Below are 17785 nucleotides of genomic sequence, written 5' to 3' on the forward strand. Positions count from 1 at the left end.
CCCCACCCTGCAGTGCAGAGGAGGAGGTGCTCTACAAGTCGGACCGCTTCTGTGGCATACTGACCAGCACGCCCAGCTCTTTTGAGACGTGCCACAGCGTGATCAACCCCCAGAGCTACTTTGACACCTGCCTGTACGACCTTTGTGCCCTGAATGGTGGCCAGGAGTTTCTGTGTGCTGCTCTGGAGGCCTACGCTGACGCGTGCCAGGCAGCCGGTGTGACTCTTCTGCCCTGGAGGAATGCTACCTTCTGCCGTGAGTTTCCATAGTGAAATGAGTCTTTCAATAGCTTTGTTGTTGTCTTAAGAGGTTGATTTTTGCCAATAATTGACACAGCTTAAGTATCTTAAATTCTTCACATAATTACAACAAAATATTGAGAAATAAAGTTCTGCAAAAGTCTTGCCATTATTGTTTTCTGCCAGAGAACAGAGGCGATTTTTGTTCAATATCTCAAGAATCTTTATCAAACCAGTAAGCAGTATGCCTCTGTTAATGTGAAATCACATCTGAGTTCTAGATGATGTTTTGCCTTGAATCAGCTTGCTAATTTCCAGGCTACATCTAATCAATTTAGCAATCCCTATACTCATGGAAATGTATCGTCTGTGTACAAGATCTGGTGTAGAGAGGCAAAGTTTTATTTGGATTTGGAGATACTTAATATGCAGGATATATTGTTAGACATTCATGTTTTTTTTTCCATGTGGAATATTTACTATATTACTTTCTGATATTGAATAGGAGCAGAACTTCAGGCTTCAAAAAACTTGTACAGTTGTCATTAGGGCAAAACAATCACATTACTGAATAGTGGTTTCCTGTGAATTGTGATTGTTAATTCAGTGCCTTTTATTGTTTCTCAGCTGTTGCATGCCCTCCCAACAGTCATTACAACCCATGCACCAGTGCTTGTCCAGCAACCTGCACTGATCCTCTTGCATCTAAGAACTGCAGCAAACCTTGTGTAGAAGGATGTGAATGCAACAATGGTTTTGTCATCAGCGGGGGACAGTGTGTGTCCATGAGCAACTGTGGCTGCCTTCAGAATGACAAATATTATGAGGTTTGTTCTGGCACATATTCCTGGGGCTCGTTTCACAGTTCAACATTACCATTAACTCTTCTAATTTGTATTTATTTGAATTTCTCTAACAGAAAGGAGAATCTTTTTGGCAACCAGACTGTGTAGGCCAATGTGTATGTGCTGGAAATGGGACTGTAGTTTGCAATTCAGACACGTGTGAAGTAAGTGAAGTTTGCAAGGTACAGAATGGACTCTTGGGATGTTACCCATTGAATCCCAGTACCTGCCACATTTTTGGGGACCCACATTATATAACCTTTGATGGAAGACTGTACCATTTCCAAGGAGACTGCAATTATACTGTTGTTGAGAGATGCACAAATTCTTCTGAAAAGTTCTCAGTGACTACCAGAAATGAACATAGAGGAAACCCGAACTGGACAACCTTGAACTCAGTTTCTGTCACACTGGAAAACCTTCACATTGTTTTGAAGAAAAATAGAGAGACCTATGTAAGTGTTCTACTTTTAGCATAAACAGTCCATCACTATGCACTTTACATTTCTGCCCAAAAGAACTGAATCAGCCCTCTCTGATTTATTCACCTCCAAGAATGCACATGCTAAAAGTCACAGAATTTTTTTTTCCCAAAAAGGCAGAAATCAGCATAGCGTCTTTTTGTCTATTCAGATATTTTCTAAATGAGCTTGTAGGATGAAACAGCTTCATCCATGACTTCATCTATAATAGAAAACTTTTACTGGACTAAGTCTCAAAGATTTAGCTTTAAATTAACTATTCCAAGTATTGCTTTGTGTGTAGTTGTGACAGCACAAAGCTAAACTTGTGCTACAAGGCACTATTCAAGGTAGAAAATAAGTGTATACTGCTTTAGTCTCTGCTTAACCTCAAAATTCTGTTATCTCCATTGTTCACTAGAATAAGGCTGACTCGGTGGCGAAAACTATAGTGCTGGCAGTGCAGACCTCCCCTTTGTTCCTGGGAGCTTTATTGACTTACCTGGTTTTGTGGGTTTTGTTTTCCTTAGGTGGATGGAGTTCAGGTTAAACTTCCTGTGGATTTGAACCATGGAGCCAGAGTAGCCGTAAAAGGACGCTACGTGGTCGTTGATACCTCTCTAGGGATCCAGGTTAAGTTTGATGGTGACCAGGAGCTTTTCATTCTGGTTGATGAAAGTCTCAAAGGACAGCTGTGTGGTCTTTGTGGAACATTCAATGACAACCAACTAGATGACTTTTTAAACCCGGATAAAGTCCTAGAACAGGATCCAAATAAATTTGGTGACAGCTGGATAGTGAAGGATGACAACAGGACGTAAGTATCAGATGATACTTTAGGAAACAGCAAAGTGCCTGAAACATAAATCATGGAGTTATAGGCCTAATATACATCGCTTACATTCCATAATAACCCTTCTTTGATATTACTGGTTTGCTATTGTTTTCACCTTTGAATGACTCCAGTTTTCAACAGAAAATATTGACATTTTAAAATCACCCTTCAGAGCTTTTCCACATGAGCTTTATAGATTTTACTTGAGATTGGGCTCCTTTTTATGCATATAACTTGAATTTTTCCTTACTTTCTTATCCTAAAATGTCTCCTTTATATTCCTCCCTCTTGCTATAAGAAGTCTAAATATATCTTAGATTCAGATCGCAAGATAACTGCACCTTGCTTAACATAGGCAAGGGGCATTTATCTGTCTATTAATGCTTTCACATACAAATTACTGCCCTTACTATATGCAATAAGGAATTAAAGTTATCTTGCTTGTGTTGGATAGCTAATTTGTTGGTTTCTTCTGGACTTCATTTTATGGATAGACAGCCATACATCACAAATTCACTATTATATTCTTAATGGGGTATTATGAGTTAAGTTGTAATATTTCTCACTTTTGGGTTTGGCACACTAAAGATGACTATACACAGGAAATCTGCAGAATTTGGCATAGGATTCTATTGTAGTTGAGATATGCCTTGCAGGATATAACAAAATACAAAGATTTATTCTCTAACCACTCTACTGTGTACTTTCCGTGCAGGTGTAATGCAGTTTCAGTTGTGCCGCCTGCTTGTGACACAGCAAAAGAGAAAGAATATGAAGAACTCTGCAAAATTGTTTTGCAAAATAGTGGACCTTTTCAGGCCTGCCATTGGCACATTCCCCCACAGCTGTACTTCGAGAGCTGTGTCTATGATCTGTGTGCCACAGAGGGGGATTCTGACCAGTTCTGCAAGATTTTAGAGGCATATGCTGCTGCCTGTGAACTTGGAGGTGTAAATCTGGGTGAATGGAGGAAAGATACCATCTGCGGTAAGTCATTAGGTCATTTAGCAAATAACCATCCAATTAAGTCCTTATACTACCAATATTAATTCAAATGCCTGAGGAGTTGAACAGAACTTCAGAAATGGGGATTCAATTAAACACAGGAAGCTTTCAAATGCTTAGCATCTCTGTAAATTTGGCTTCTAATCTAAGCTTCTAATGGGCTTCCTGTATTTGCTTTAGAACATGATGTCTGAACACTTTTGACCCAAGACTATTTATCAAAACTGGGTTGGGAGAGACAACATACACTGTCAGCTAAGTGCTCAGCCAGGGACAATTGAACATTTGTCTAACAAATCACCACTTTGGCTTTAATAAAATATTTTATCTTTTTGAGAAGTGTTAGCATATCACTTACCCAAACTATCTACAGCTCCAAATTTTCACCAAGCATAAAAAAGGGCTTTAAAACTAATAAAAAGAATCCTGCAGCTTGAGATCCATGCAGCCTTAGGTCCTTCTTATCTAGGCAGATGAGTTAACACAGAGGTACGGCTAGAGGCACGAAATTCATAGAATGGTAGAACAGTTTGGATTGGAAGGGACCTTTAAAGATCATCTAGTTCAACCTCCCTGCAACAAGCAGGGATGTCTCCAACTAGACAAGGTTACTCAAAATCCAACCTGACCATGAATATTTCTACTGTTTCACCATCCTCATTGTAAAAAATTTCTTCCTTGTATCTTTAAATTGCTTTTTCTAGAACCTCCAGAGGTGATTACCAAAGCGAGCAGAAATGACAGCATAAGTATGAGGCTATTACATGAAAAGCCATTCTGTAGTCTCTTTCCAATTCCAAAACAATAGTTCTTATACCAGTTTATGAACAGTAAAAAGAAATGTCAGACAATTCTCATTATGAAGTCTAGATTTCCACCTAAAAAGGATTTTGAGAGCCAACTGAATACTACTATGCCAAATAGGACATCTTTGAGCAATTTGCAATGACAAAGGATTGTGACTAACACAGTGTAAAAATATAGGATCTTAATGCATTATGATGACAACTGAGGAAGGGATTTGTAAAAAACCACACATTCTCAGACACTTAAAATTTCATGTTTTATAGTCAATTTTTCAGTACTGCTTACTTCTACTCATTTCATTATAACATCTTCAAATGTTTCATGAATACGTGTTCATTAGACCTAGAAGAGCATTGTCAGAACAATTGTCAGAACATAAGCTGGTCAAGGAGGATTCATTTCTTTATATCATTCTCTCTTTTGTAGAAATGACTCCAACCACACCAGGCACCACCATCACCACACCTTCAGAAGAGACACCCACGTCAACACCCACGTCAACACCCACATCAACACCCATGCCAGGCACAGGTGAGTACAGACCAGTTATGGGTCAGATGCTCTTTGAGCACGGTGATCTGGTGAGAAGAGGCAGCAGGAGGTGCTCAACTAAACTTGCCCTCTGGTCTTTCCACTGTCAGAGACCTGTGTGGTGGAAGGAGACCCTCACTACCACACATTTGACAAGCAGCTACACAGCTTCATGGGCACCTGCACTTACACCCTCTCCAAGCTATGTGAGAGCAACAGCTCCCTGCCCTACTTCAACGTGGAAACAGCCAACGAGCACAGGGGGAGCAACACTCGTGTGTCCTACGTCCGATACGTGGATGTCGATGTGGCTGACCAGCGGATAAGGCTGGGGCAGGGTGGAGTGGTGACGGTAAGCCCCAGGGGAGAGCCTGTGGGGCTGTGCAAGAGGAAAGAGCTGTGCCAAATGGGTTGCTTCAATCCTGTCTTGCTTCCTGTCCCTCCAGGTGAATGGAGTGGCAGAGATCCTGCCTTGCAGCCCATCCGCAGGTGTGCAGGTCTTGTCCAGTGGGTTCTACACTATGGTCATGACAGACTTTGGCTTGAGAGTGAAGTTTGATGGGGTCCATCGGGTGGAGGTGACACTTCCAAGCACCTTTGGGCAGAAGGTTTGTGGCATGTGTGGGAACTACAACGGGATGGCAGCAGATGACTTCCTGAACCCGGAAGGGATGCTGGAGCCAGACTCTACCAGCCTGGGCAACAGCTGGGAGGTGTCCAAAAACAGCAGGTGGGTGTGCCTCCCCAGCAGGTCTGGGGACACGTCAGGCAAGGGGAGGAGGAGACACCAGGAGAAGCCCAGAGATGACCCAGGGGCCCTTCTCCCTGTCTTTCCACAGCTGCTCAGCTGGATCACTCCCCACCCCAGCCTGCAATGACACGGACAAGCAGGTGATCGCCAGCAGCCCCTTCTGTGGGCTCCTCACTGACACCAGTGGCCCCTTTCAGATCTGCCACGCTGTGCTGAGCCCCAGCAGTTACTTTGAGACCTGCTCCTATGACCTGTGTGAGCTGGGGCTGGACCAGGAGACCCTGTGCAAGAGCTTGCAGTCCTATGTGGATGCCTGTCAGGCCCTTGGGGTCCAGATACCCGTGTGGAGGAACACAACCTTCTGCCGTAAGTCCACACGTGGTAGCACAGATCGTCACTCTCGGGAAAACACAGGACAGGAAGGAAAGAGTGAGGCAGAGAAATATTCTCACTGTGAACTGAGGGGATTCACAGGGAGTTGTCTGTATTAGAGGCACCATCACATTTGCTGTTTCATTTGATTGGGTAGGACTGAGAACACACATGGAGCCAAGCAGACCAGAGGGAAAACAGAGACCGTTACTTTTTCAAAGGGGAAAATACCTCAAAAGAAGTGTTGAGTTATGTTCTGCAAGTAATTGCCACATCTTCTGTTTCTGCAGCGATCACCTGTCCGGCCAACAGTCACTATGAGCCCTGTGCTGCTGCCTGCCCTGCCACCTGTTTTGACCCAATGGCTCCAGTCACCTGCAGCCTGCCATGCGTGGAGGGCTGTGTGTGTGACAGCGGGTACCTGCTCTACCACGACCGATGTGTGCCCAGCCAGCAGTGCGGGTGTTGGCACAACGGGCAGCACTACCCCGTGGGCTCCGAGTTCTGGACGGACAACAGCTGCTCCTCCAAGTGCACGTGTCCTGCACGGGGAAGCAAAGTCCAGTGTTTCGAAGCCTCATGCCCTGCGGGCCAGTACTGCGGGGTGCAGGGTGGGAAACCCGTGTGCCTCGAACACTCCTACGGCATCTGTCACGTCCACGGGGACCCTCACTACAACACCTTTGACAAGGTGACGCACAACTTCATGGGCAACTGCACCTACACCCTGGCCAAAGTGTGCTCCAACACCACCTCCCTGCCCTACTTCAATGTGGAGGCCAAGAACGAGCATCGTGGCAACAGCAGGGTGTCCTACGTGCGCGAAGTGCTGGTTGAGGTGTACGGACAGCGCATTGCCATCCTCAAGCAGGAGACGAGCCAAGTGCTGGTAGGCAGCGGGGCTGGCACGGGTGTGGTGTGGGTGCAAGGCAGGGCTGGCTGTTCTTGGCGGGACCTGGCATGTACCAGCTGTCTCCATTGTTCCAGGCCTGGGGGGTTCCCCTGAAGCCACTGGGTTCCTTTGTTTTTCCCTTCCAGAGGGGTTGGAGGAGGAAGGGGCAACCAAGGAATGTGCTCTGTGTTGAGCAGAGGCCCCTGCAGAGCGCAGGACCCAGACACGGCTCTGTGGGCCCCAGGGGTGTGGGGTGTGAGGGTATCCCAGGCAGCTGTTTGCCGTGCCTGGCCTGGCAGCTGCTTTCCCCAGGCAGGAGACCCCGGGGAGGCCAGGGACAAGTCCAGGGCCCATGGTGCTGTGTCTGCCCTAGGTGAACGGCGTGCGCCAGACCCTGCCGGTGAGGGCAGCGGGAGGTGCGATCACGGTGAGTAAGAGCGGCCGCTACATTGTCCTGGAGACAGACTTCAGCCTCACAGTGTCCTACGACACTGACCACTCAGTGGAGGTGAAGGTGCCCACCACCTACTTCAACCTGACCTGTGGCATGTGCGGGAACTTCAACAACCGGAGAGACGACGAATACATGATGCCCAACGGGCAGCAAGCCGCAGACTCCAATGCGCTGGGGGAGAGCTGGCAGGTCCCAGACAGTGACCCCTCTTGCGGTGTCCCCGTCCCCTCCCCACCCTGCAGTGCAGAGGAGGAGGAGCTCTACAAGTCGGACCGCTTCTGTGGCATACTGACCAGCACGCCCAGCTCTTTTGAGACGTGCCACAGCGTGATCAACCCCCAGAGCTACTTTGACACCTGCCTGTATGACCTTTGTGCCCTGAATGGTGGCCAGGAGTTTCTGTGTGCTGCTCTGGAGGCCTATGCTGACGCATGCCAGGCAGCCGGCGTGACTCTTCTGCCCTGGAGGAATGCTACCTTCTGCCGTGAGTACCTGTCTTGCCCTTGCCAGAAGGGAAATGTGCCGCTCCCCTTGCCCAGAACCTCTGACCAAAGACAGTATTTGGCCTTCCCCCTCCAAGAAGGCCTTCCTTGCTTGAAGTCTTGCTGGTCCTAATTGTCCCCTTCCCATTGCAGCCCTGAAGTGTCCTTCCAACAGCTCCTATGACCCTTGCATGACCGGCTGTCCTGCCACCTGTGTTGACCGACAAGCCCCACAGAACTGCTCCAAGCCCTGCGTGGAGGGCTGTGCGTGTACCTCTGGCTTCCTCCTCAGCGGAGACACCTGTGTGCCCGAGGCCCAGTGTGGCTGCCTCTTTGAGGACAACTACTACAGCGTGAGTGAAAGCCCTGCCCTGGTTTGCACCCCTCCCAGGGACTCCTTTCCCTCAGTTTTCCTGCGTCCTACACTGATGTTTGGCGTTTCCGTTCCTGCAGGAAGGCGAGTACTTCGTGAATGAGAATTGCACTCGCCGGTGCTGGTGTGAAGCCAACAGCCAGATGGTTTGCTCTGCCTTGTCCTGTGGCGAGGAGGAGGTCTGCAAGATCCAGAACGGCCAGAGGGGCTGTTACCCAGCCAGCACTGCGCTCTGCCACATCTACGGTGACCCGCATTACAGCACCTTCGATGGGAAGCTTCACCACTTCCAGGGCTCCTGCAACTACACCGTTGTGACAGGCTGTGACAACTCCTCCATCGGGTTCAGTGTCACCACCCGCAACGAACATCGTGGCAGCCAGAGCTGGACAGCTCTGAACTCTGTGGCACTGTCCCTGGAAGGCCTCCACGTTGCACTGCGCGAGCGCAAGGCCGTCTACGTAAGCCCCTCACTTTTACCCCTGGGAACCACAGATGCACTAAGCACCCCTAAATACCACTCTGTCCCCAGGGAGAGCTTGCTATTCCCTCAGCCTGCTGTGCGCTCGCAGAAGAGCCTGGCGAGGCTCTGAGTGAGGCAGATGTGGCTGCTCGTGCAGCCGCAGATTTTGGGCTGGTTTCCTGACTTTTGGCTGGGCCGTATGTAGAGCTGCTGGTGTCCTCGTAGGCCTGGGCAGGGTTTCTCATGCCATCAGTGCTTCCGACTCACTGGGCCCTGGCACCACCCCAGTGAGGAACAGGGACCTCTCAGCAGAGGGCACCTCTTTATGCTTCCCTCTTTCCCCCTACTCCAGGTCAACGGTGCTCTGGTCTCCCTGCCTGCTTCTCCTGCCCCCGGTGTGACCATTTCCCTGAGCGGCTCCTACGTGCATGTTTCCACCAAGCTGGGCCTGCAGCTGCAGTTCAACGGGGACCACGAGCTCCTCGTGAAGGTGTCTGAGAAGCACAAGGGCAAGCTCTGTGGGCTGTGTGGGACGTACACTGGGAGCCAGCAGGACGACTTCACGCGCCCCGATGGAGTTGTCGTGCCCGACTTCAATGACTTTGGAGCCAGCTGGATGGTGCCGGATGATGAGTGGCCGTGAGTCCCTGATCTATCTTGCAGATGAAGGACAAGAGGGAGTTTGGGAGAGGGGAGCTATGAGGGCCATCAGGAGGAAGGGTTGGTGATGGCAGGCATGGGCCAAGGGAGAAGAGGCAGTTTCTTGACCTCTGGGAGGGTGGTCCAGGGCCTGGGCATGACACTTTTCCCAAGTTGTTGGGATCGCAACAGCCTGAGGCATTTTCTTCTGTCCACCTGATTCCAGGGGTGGGACTGGTGACTGCGGGCCATGCGTTCCACCCTTGCAAGCGATGCCGTTGGTGCCTGTCTTAGGGGGGGATCTGGGCTCCGGAAGCTGAGGTTTTGTCTGGGGAGGAGGTGAGGAAATGGTGTGGCTGCGGTGAGCTCAGGGCTGTCTGTCTGCTGTGTAGGTGTGACCCAGCCATCGGCCCGCCTGTGTCCTGCTCCCCTGCCGAGGAGGAGGCAGCTAACAAGCAGTGTTCAATCCTCACGCATCTGGGTGGCCCGTTCCAGCCGTGCCATGCAGTTCTGCCACCCCAGACCTACTTTGAGAGCTGTGTCTATGACCAGTGTGCCACGGGCAACAGCACGGAGCAGCTCTGCAATGACCTGGGGGCCTATGCCACAGCCTGTACGGAGGCAGGGGTTGCCCTGGGAGACTGGAGTGCTGGCACTGTCTGTGGTAAGTCTTCTGTCCATCTCCTTTGATTTCCCTGACTCTTTCCCTGATTCAAGGAATGGGACAGCTGTGCTGGAGGTTTCCCCACCTGTCACCTCACTGGCCTGGTGTGCGTCCTACAGTTCTTTTGCCATGGTGCGGTGGTGTTTGGGAAGGGTGCAACATCCCCATTTGGGAACAAATCCCCTTACAAAACACACCTTCTCCACCTCTGGTTCACTCTCTTTCATTCATCAGCTCCTACCCCCTCGCCCCCCTTGCCAGACACTACAACACGGCCTCCACATACAACAACCTCACCGGCACCTGGGACAAGCACGGGTACGGTTGTCTCCCATCCATGTTTTTTACTGGCTGTGCTAAGCCTTTCCCCTTGGCTGGCCACCCTCACCTGGCCACGGGCATACCATGGGTGTGTATGTGGCTGTACGTGAGCACTGTGTGACAGTGGGAAAAGGTGACCCCACCTTCACTCTACAACCTCTGCTTTCCTTTCTGCACCACGTCCAGCTCCCCCGACAGACTGCAATTTCACCTGCACATTCGACAAGGACTTCTGTGGCTGGGTGCAGGCAGACTACAGCAGCATTGACTGGATAAGGAACAGAGGCCCAACGCCCACACCAAATACCGGCCCCTCCTCTGACCACACAACTGGAGGTAGGAACAGCAATCAGGACACACGCTGGGGAGTGTCCCTGGGAAGATACCCCTAAACTTCTGCTAACAGCAAACACAGGCCACATCTTTCCTGGTCTTGATCCAGAGAAATTTAAAGCAGAGTCTCCCAGAGCCAGAGGCTTCCTTTGGGAAGATTTCCAGCCCTGGAAATCAGTCCGTGGTAGCCGCAGGGCAGGCCAGGGCCTGCCACGTGGGGCAGAAAGTAATGCAGAGCTTGATGAGCCGTTTGTCTCTGGGGAACAGGAACAGGTCTGTCTCTCTGTTAGACAGAGAGGCTGGCTTCTCCAAACAAGGTGAGGACTGAGTCTCCGAAGCTGCAGAGCCGCACAAGGGCTCTGGCAATGCTTTGGAGGTGGTGCCGTTGCCCAGGCCAAGACATGCAGCTGCCGTGGCCCAGAGAGCACCTTTGTAGGGGCGCTCGGGTCAAGGGAGGCTTGTGGCTCGTGAAGGCCCTGTGTTTACTCCCCGCTCCTTTTGCCTGCCTGAAACTGCAGCTTCGGCCCTCCCAGGACTGGGCTTGGGTTGTCCCTGGCTGCTTTGTCTAGATTTGATGTGTGTGTGACAGTGTGGCCCATGCTTGGTTTCAGACGGCTACTACATCTACCTGCGAGGGACTGATGATGCTCTCTCCGGGTTTGTGGCTGTCCTGGTCGGTCCGGTGTGCAGCTGGGAAGGAACCCACTGCTTCCGCTTCTGGTACCACATGTACGGAAACTCTGAAATGGCCCTGCGGGTGTACGTGGCAAAGGACTCTGAGCAAGTGGAGGTGTGGAATCAAGAAGGGAACCATGGGGACACGTGGCACTTGGGAGAGGTGACGGTGCACATCACAGGAAATACGCAGGTAAGGGCACAGGCTCTCACTGCCACCTGAGAGGAACCGTCCTTTCTAACGGCACTTCACACGTGCGGCCAGAGCTAATGCTGGGAACAATTCCTTCCCTTAGATTTTGCTGGAGGGACAGTGGGGCGAAGACGCCCGGAGCAACGTAGCATTGGATGACCTGTCCATTGAAAAGGGATCCTGTGCAGGTACAAGGCTTGGCTTGGGAAAGGGCAGCTTGAGACATGTCACCAACTGAGCTGGCAGGCTGTGCTAGAGGCAGGAGCACAGGCTGTCTCTGCGGTGCCCTGTAGGGCACTGATGCCTCCTGTGCCCAAGCCGGCTTTCTCCTGGGAGACTGGAGCACTGGCAATGCCTGGTTTAGTTCATGTGTTACAAGGCCCACAGACAGGACATTGACCATGGGACTGAAGTACCTTACTTGCTTTTGTCACCCAGCTGTGCTGCTGGCTGGGCCCTTGGGTGGGAGGGTTCTTCCTGAGATGACACGCTTCACTGTCTCTTCTGGGCATGCCTGGTAATGGAGTTGGGTGCTTCAGAAGGGTGAAGGATGCAGCTGCCTGCAAGAAAACTCCCATGCTGGTGCACATCTCCTCTAACTGTCCCTTCTGCTAGGTGCATCAACAGCAACACCCACGATCCCACAACCAGGCACTACAACGCAGACAACACCAAGACTACCAACAGCACCACCGGGGACGACCTCAGGTACTGCCCTGGGTCTCTTGAGTCAGAATGCTGGGTTTTTCAGGAAGGGTGGACAAGCTGCATGCAACAAAACGCCCATGCTGACACTGCCCATTTCTTCCTCTGTCTCTTCATAGGTCCACTTCCTCCTAGACCCTCAACCCCACTGCCTAACATCACAACGCAGACAACACCAAGACCACCAACAGCACCACCGGGGACGTCCTCAGGTACTGCTATTGTTGGTAGCACCTCACTGGCCTGGTGTGCCAGGCCTCGGGTGAAGAGACTCTTTGGGACGGGGACACTGTGGAATCCCTGTCCTACAGTTCTTTTGCCATGGTGCGGTGGTGTTTGGGAAGGGTGCAACATCCCCATTTGGGAACAAATCCCCTTACAAAACACACCTTCTCCACCTCTGGTTCACTCTCTTTCATTCATCAGCTCCTACCCCCTCGCCCCCCTTGCCAGACACTACAACACGGCCTCCACATACAACAACCTCACCGGCACCTGGGACAAGCACAGGTACGGTTGTCTCCCATCCATGTTTTTTACTGGCTGTGCTAAGCCTTTCCCCTTGGCTGGCCACCCTCACCTGGCCACGGGCATACCATGGGTGTGTATGTGGCTGTACGTGAGCACTGTGTGACAGTGGGAAAAGGTGGCCCCACCTTCACTCTACAACCTCTGCTTTCCTTTCTGCACCACGTCCAGCTCCCCCAACAGACTGCAATTTCACCTGCACATTCGACAAGGACTTCTGTGGCTGGGTGCAGGCAGACTACAGCAGCATTGACTGGATAAGGAACAGAGGCCCAACGCCCACACCAAATACCGGCCCCTCCTCTGACCACACAACTGGAGGTAGGAACAGCAATCAGGACACACGCTGGGGAGTGTCCCTGGGAAGATACCCCTAAACTTCTGCTAACAGCAAACACAGGCCACATCTTTCCTGGTCTTGATCCAGAGAAATTTAAAGCAGAGTCTCCCAGAGCCGGAGGCTTCCTTTGGGAAGATTTCCAGCCCTGGAAATCAGTCCGTGGTAGCCGCAGGGCAGGCCAGGGCCTGCCACGTGGGGCAGAAAGTAATGCAGAGCTTGATGAGCCGTTTGTCTCTGGGGAACAGGAACGGGTCTGTCTCTCTGTTAGACAGAGAGGCTGGCTTCTCCAAACAACAAGGTGAGGACTGAGTCTCCGAAGCTGCAGAGCCGCACAAGGGCTCTGGCAATGCTTTGGAGGTGGTGCCGTTGCCCAGGCCAAGACATGCAGCTGCCGTGGCCCAGAGAGCACCTTTGTAGGGGCGCTCGGGTCCAGGGAGGCTTGTGGCTCGTGAAGGCCCTGTGTTTGCTCCCCACTCCTTTTGCCTGCCTGAAACTGCAGCTTCGGCCCTCCCAGGACTGGGCTTGGGTTGTCCCTGGCTGCTTTGTCTAGATTTGATGTGTGTGTGACAGTGTGGCCCATGCTTGGTTTCAGACGGCTACTACATCTACCTGCAAGGGACTGATGATGCTCTCTCCGGGTTTGTGGCTGTCCTGGTCGGTCCGGTGTGCAGTTGGGAAGGAACCCACTGCTTCCGCTTCTGGTACCACATGTACGGAAACTCTGAAATGGCCCTGCGGGTGTACGTGGCAAAGGACTCTGAGCAAGTGGAGGTGTGGAATCAAGAAGGGAACCATGGGGACACGTGGCACTTGGGAGAGGTGACGGTGCACATCACAGGAAATACGCAGGTAAGGGCACAGGCTCTCACTGCCACCTAAGAGGAACCGTCCTTTCTAACGGCACTTCACACGTGCGGCCAGAGCTAATGCTGGGAACAATTCCTTCCCTTAGATTTTGCTGGAGGGACAGTGGGGCGAAGACGCCCGGAGCAACGTAGCATTGGATGACCTGTCCATTGAAAAGGGATCCTGTGCAGGTACAAGGCTTGGCTTGGGAAAGGGCAGCTTGAGACATGTCACCAACTGAGCTGGCAGGCTGTGCTAGAGGAGGGAGCACAGGCTGTCTCTGCGGTGCCCTGTAGGGCACTGATGCCTCCTGTGCCCAAGCCGGCTTTCTCCTGGGAAACTGGAGCACTGGCAATGCCTGGTTTAGTTCATGTGTTACAAGGCCCACAGACAGGACATTGACCATGGGACTGAAGTGCCTTACTTGCTTTTGTCACCCAGCTGTGCTGCTGGCTGGGCCCTTGGGTGGGAGGGTTCTTCCTGAGATGACACGCTTCACTGTCTCTTCTGGGCATGCCTGGTAATGGAGTTGGGTGCTTCAGAAGGGTGAAGGATGCAGCTGCCTGCAAGAAAACTCCCATGCTGGTGCACATCTCCTCTAACTGTCCCTTCTGCTAGGTGCATCAACAGCAACACCCACGATCCCACAACCAGGCACTACAACGCAGACAACACCAAGACTACCAACAGCACCACCGGGGACGACCTCAGGTACTGCCCTGGGTCTCTTGAGTCAGAATGCTGGGTTTTTCAGGAAGGGTGGACAAGCTGCATGCAACAAAACGCCCATGCTGACACTGCCCATTTCTTCCTCTGTCTCTTCATAGGTCCACTTCCTCCTAGACCCTCAACCCCACTGCCTAACATCACAACGCAGACAACACCAAGACCACCAACAGCACCACCGGGGACGTCCTCAGGTACTGCTATTGTTGGTAGCACCTCACTGGCCTGGTGTGCCAGGCCTCGGGTGAAGAGACTCTTTGGGACGGGGACACTGTGGAATCCCTGTCCTACAGTTCTTTTGCCATGGTGCGGTGGTGTTTGGGAAGGGTGCAACATCCCCATTTGGGAACAAATCCCCTTACAAAACACACCTTCTCCACCTCTGGTTCACTCTCTTTCATTCATCAGCTCCTACCCCCTCGCCCCCCTTGCCAGACACTACAACACGGCCTCCACATACAACAGCCTCACCGGCACCTGGGACAAGCACAGGTACGGTTGTCTCCCATCCATGTTTTTTACTGGCTGTGCTAAGCCTTTCCCCTCAGCTGGCCACCCTCACCTGGCCACGGGCATACCATGGGTGTGTATGTGGCTGTACGTGAGCACTGTGTGACAGTGGGAAAAGGTGGCCCCGCCTTCACTCTACAACCTCTGCTTTCCTTTCTGCACCACGTCCAGCTCCCCCGACAGACTGCAATTTCACCTGCACATTCGACAAGGACTTCTGTGGCTGGGTGCAGGCAGACTACAGCAGCATTGACTGGATAAGGAACAGAGGCCCAACGCCCACACCAAATACCGGCCCCTCCTCTGACCACACAACTGGAGGTAGGAACAGCAATCAGGACACACGCTGGGGAGTGTCCCTGGGAAGATACCCCTAAACTTCTGCTAACAGCAAACACAGGCCACATCTTTCCTGGTCTTGATCCAGAGAAATTTAAAGCAGAGTCTCCCAGAGCCAGAGGCTTCCTTTGGGAAGATTTCCAGCCCTGGAAATCAGTCCGTGGTAGCCGCAGGGCAGGCCAGGGCCTGCCACATGGGGGAGAAAGTAATGCAGAGCTTGATGAGCCGTTTGTCTCTGGGGAACAGGAACGGGTCTGTCTCTCTGTTAGACAGAGAGGCTGGCCTCTCCAAACAACAAGGTGAGGACTGAGTCTCCGAAGCTGCAGAGCCGCACAAGGGCTCTGGCAATGCTTTGGAGGTGGTGCCGTTGCCCAGGCCAAGACATGCAGCTACCGTGGCCCAGAGAGCACCTTTGTAGGGGCACTCGGGTCCAGGAGGCTTGTGGCTCGTGAAGGCCCTGTGTTTGCTCCCCACTCCTTTTGCCTGCCTGAAACTGCAGCTTCGGCCCTCCCAGGACTGGGCTTGGGTTGTCCCTGGCTGCTTTGTCTAGATTTGATGTGTGTGTGACAGTGTGGCCCATGCTTGGTTTCAGACGGCTACTACATCTACCTGAGAGGGACTGATGATGCTCTCTCCGGGTTTGTGGCTGTCCTGGTCGGTCCGGTGTGCAGTTGGGAAGGAACCCACTGCTTCCGCTTCTGGTACCACATGTACGGAAACTCTGAAATGGCCCTGCGGGTGTACGTGGCAAAGGACTCTGAGCAAGTGGAGGTGTGGAATCAAGAAGGGAACCATGGGGACACGTGGCACTTGGGAGAGGTGACGGTGCACATCACAGGAAATACGCAGGTAAGGGCACAGGCTCTCACTGCCACCTAAGAGGAACTGTCCTTTCTAACGGCGCTTCACACGTGCGGCCAGAGCTAATGCTGGGAACAATTCCTTCCCTTAGATTTTGCTGGAGGGACAGTGGGGCGAAGACGCCCGGAGCAACGTAGCATTGGATGACCTGTCCATTGAAAAGGGATCCTGTGCAGGTACAAGGCTTGGCTTGGGAAAGGGCAGCTTGAGACATGTCACCAACTGAGCTGGCAGGCTGTGCTAGAGGCAGGAGCACAGGCTGTCTCTGCGGTGCCCTGTAGGGCACTGATGCCTCCTGTGCCCAAGCCGGCTTTCTCCTGGGAGACTGGAGCACTGGCAATGGCTGGTTTAGTTCATGTGTTACAAGGCCCACAGACAGGACATTGACCATGGGACTGAAGTGCCTTACTTGCTTTTGTCACCCAGCTGCGCTGCTGGCTGGGCCCTTGGGTGGGAGGGTTCTTCCTGAGATGACACGCTTCACTGTCTCTTCTGGGCATGCCTGGTAATGGAGTTGGGTGCTTCAGAAGGGTGAAGGACGCAGCTGCCTGCAAGAAAACTCCCATGCTGGTGCACATCTCCTCTAACTGTCCCTTCTGCTAGGTGCATCAACAGCAACACCCACAATCCCACAGCCAGGCACTACAACGCAGACAACACCAAGACTACCAACAGCACCACCGGGGACGACCTCAGGTACTGCCCTGGGTCTCTTGAGTCAGAATGCTGGGTTTTTTGGGAAGGGTGGACAAGCTGCATGCAACAAAACGCCCATGCTGACACTGCCCATTTCTTCCTCTGTCTCTTCATAGGTCCACTTCCTCCTAGACCCTCAACCCCACTGCCTAACATCACGACGCAGACAACACCAAGACTACCAACAGCACCACCGGGGACGACCTCAGGTACTGCTATTTTTGGTAGCATTCTGAGTCGTCTTCAAAACCCACGCTGGCTACTACTTGCATTTACGTTTGAGGGCTGTTATTTGCCTTGTGTCCATCTCCCTCCATAATAAGACACAGATTGGAACCTCTTCCAAGTTGGTGTGGGTCGTGTGTGCTTCTGCAATGAATGTGTTTGAGTAGGTGTGAACATCATGCCTGGGAAAATGAATCCTATTTTGACAGAGATGTCTAATGACTCTGTCTCTCTGTAAAAGCAGTAGACCAGTCATGGGGCCACAGCCCCTTTTAGGCTGGGGATAAGAGGCAGTGGGTAGTGCTCAACTAAACTTGCCCTCTGATCTTTCCACTGTCAGGGACCTGTGTGGTGGAAGGAGACCCTCACTACCACACATTTGACAAACAGCTACACAGCTTCATGGGCACCTGCACTTACACCCTCTCCAAACTGTGTGAGAGCAACAGCTCCCTGCCCTACTTCAACGTGGAAGCAGCCAACGAGCACAGGGGGAGCAACACTCGTGTGTCCTACGTCCGATACGTGGATGTCGATGTGGCTGACCAGCGGATAAGGCTGGGGCAGGGTGGAGTGGTGACGGTAAGCCCCAGGGGAGAGCCTGTGGGGCTGTGCAAGAGGAAAGAGCTGTGCCAAATGGGTTGCTTCAATCCTGTCTTGCTTCCTGTCCCTCC

The 17785-nt window shown here is 52.0% G+C and overlaps 1 protein-coding gene and 1 long non-coding RNA gene across 2 annotated transcripts in view; both read left to right on the plus strand.

The window, feature by feature from the left end:
* The window catches only part of LOC103758332 (IgGFc-binding protein), a 69941-nt gene that overhangs the window by 26462 nt on the left and 25694 nt on the right, over positions 1-17785 (plus strand). The window contains exons 11-37 of the mRNA XM_029960740.1: positions 14-255; positions 867-1066; positions 2076-2362; positions 3096-3367; positions 4619-4723; positions 4834-5075; positions 5170-5453; positions 5563-5840; positions 6137-6735; positions 7112-7676; positions 7828-8027; positions 8128-8508; positions 8863-9149; positions 9542-9813; positions 10321-10470; positions 11079-11335; positions 11439-11523; positions 12160-12252; positions 12740-12889; positions 13501-13757; positions 13861-13945; positions 14582-14674; positions 15162-15311; positions 15922-16178; positions 16282-16366; positions 17003-17095; positions 17452-17693. Coding sequence (XP_029816600.1) covers positions 14-255; positions 867-1066; positions 2076-2362; positions 3096-3367; positions 4619-4723; positions 4834-5075; positions 5170-5453; positions 5563-5840; positions 6137-6735; positions 7112-7676; positions 7828-8027; positions 8128-8508; positions 8863-9149; positions 9542-9813; positions 10321-10470; positions 11079-11335; positions 11439-11523; positions 12160-12252; positions 12740-12889; positions 13501-13757; positions 13861-13945; positions 14582-14674; positions 15162-15311; positions 15922-16178; positions 16282-16366; positions 17003-17095; positions 17452-17693 — 6211 coding nt within the window. The remainder of the gene's footprint in view (positions 1-13; positions 256-866; positions 1067-2075; positions 2363-3095; positions 3368-4618; positions 4724-4833; positions 5076-5169; positions 5454-5562; positions 5841-6136; positions 6736-7111; positions 7677-7827; positions 8028-8127; positions 8509-8862; positions 9150-9541; positions 9814-10320; positions 10471-11078; positions 11336-11438; positions 11524-12159; positions 12253-12739; positions 12890-13500; positions 13758-13860; positions 13946-14581; positions 14675-15161; positions 15312-15921; positions 16179-16281; positions 16367-17002; positions 17096-17451; positions 17694-17785) is intronic.
* On the plus strand, positions 16801-17507 carry LOC115307586. The gene is made up of 3 exons (XR_003915893.1): positions 16801-16886; positions 17003-17095; positions 17452-17507. It is a non-coding gene; the product is annotated as an uncharacterized LOC115307586 (long non-coding RNA).

The sequence above is a fragment of the Manacus vitellinus genome, unplaced genomic scaffold (genome assembly GCF_001715985.3).
Source record: "Manacus vitellinus isolate BGI_N305 unplaced genomic scaffold, ASM171598v3 scaffold_29_pilon, whole genome shotgun sequence".
NCBI lineage: Eukaryota > Metazoa > Chordata > Aves > Passeriformes > Pipridae > Manacus > Manacus vitellinus.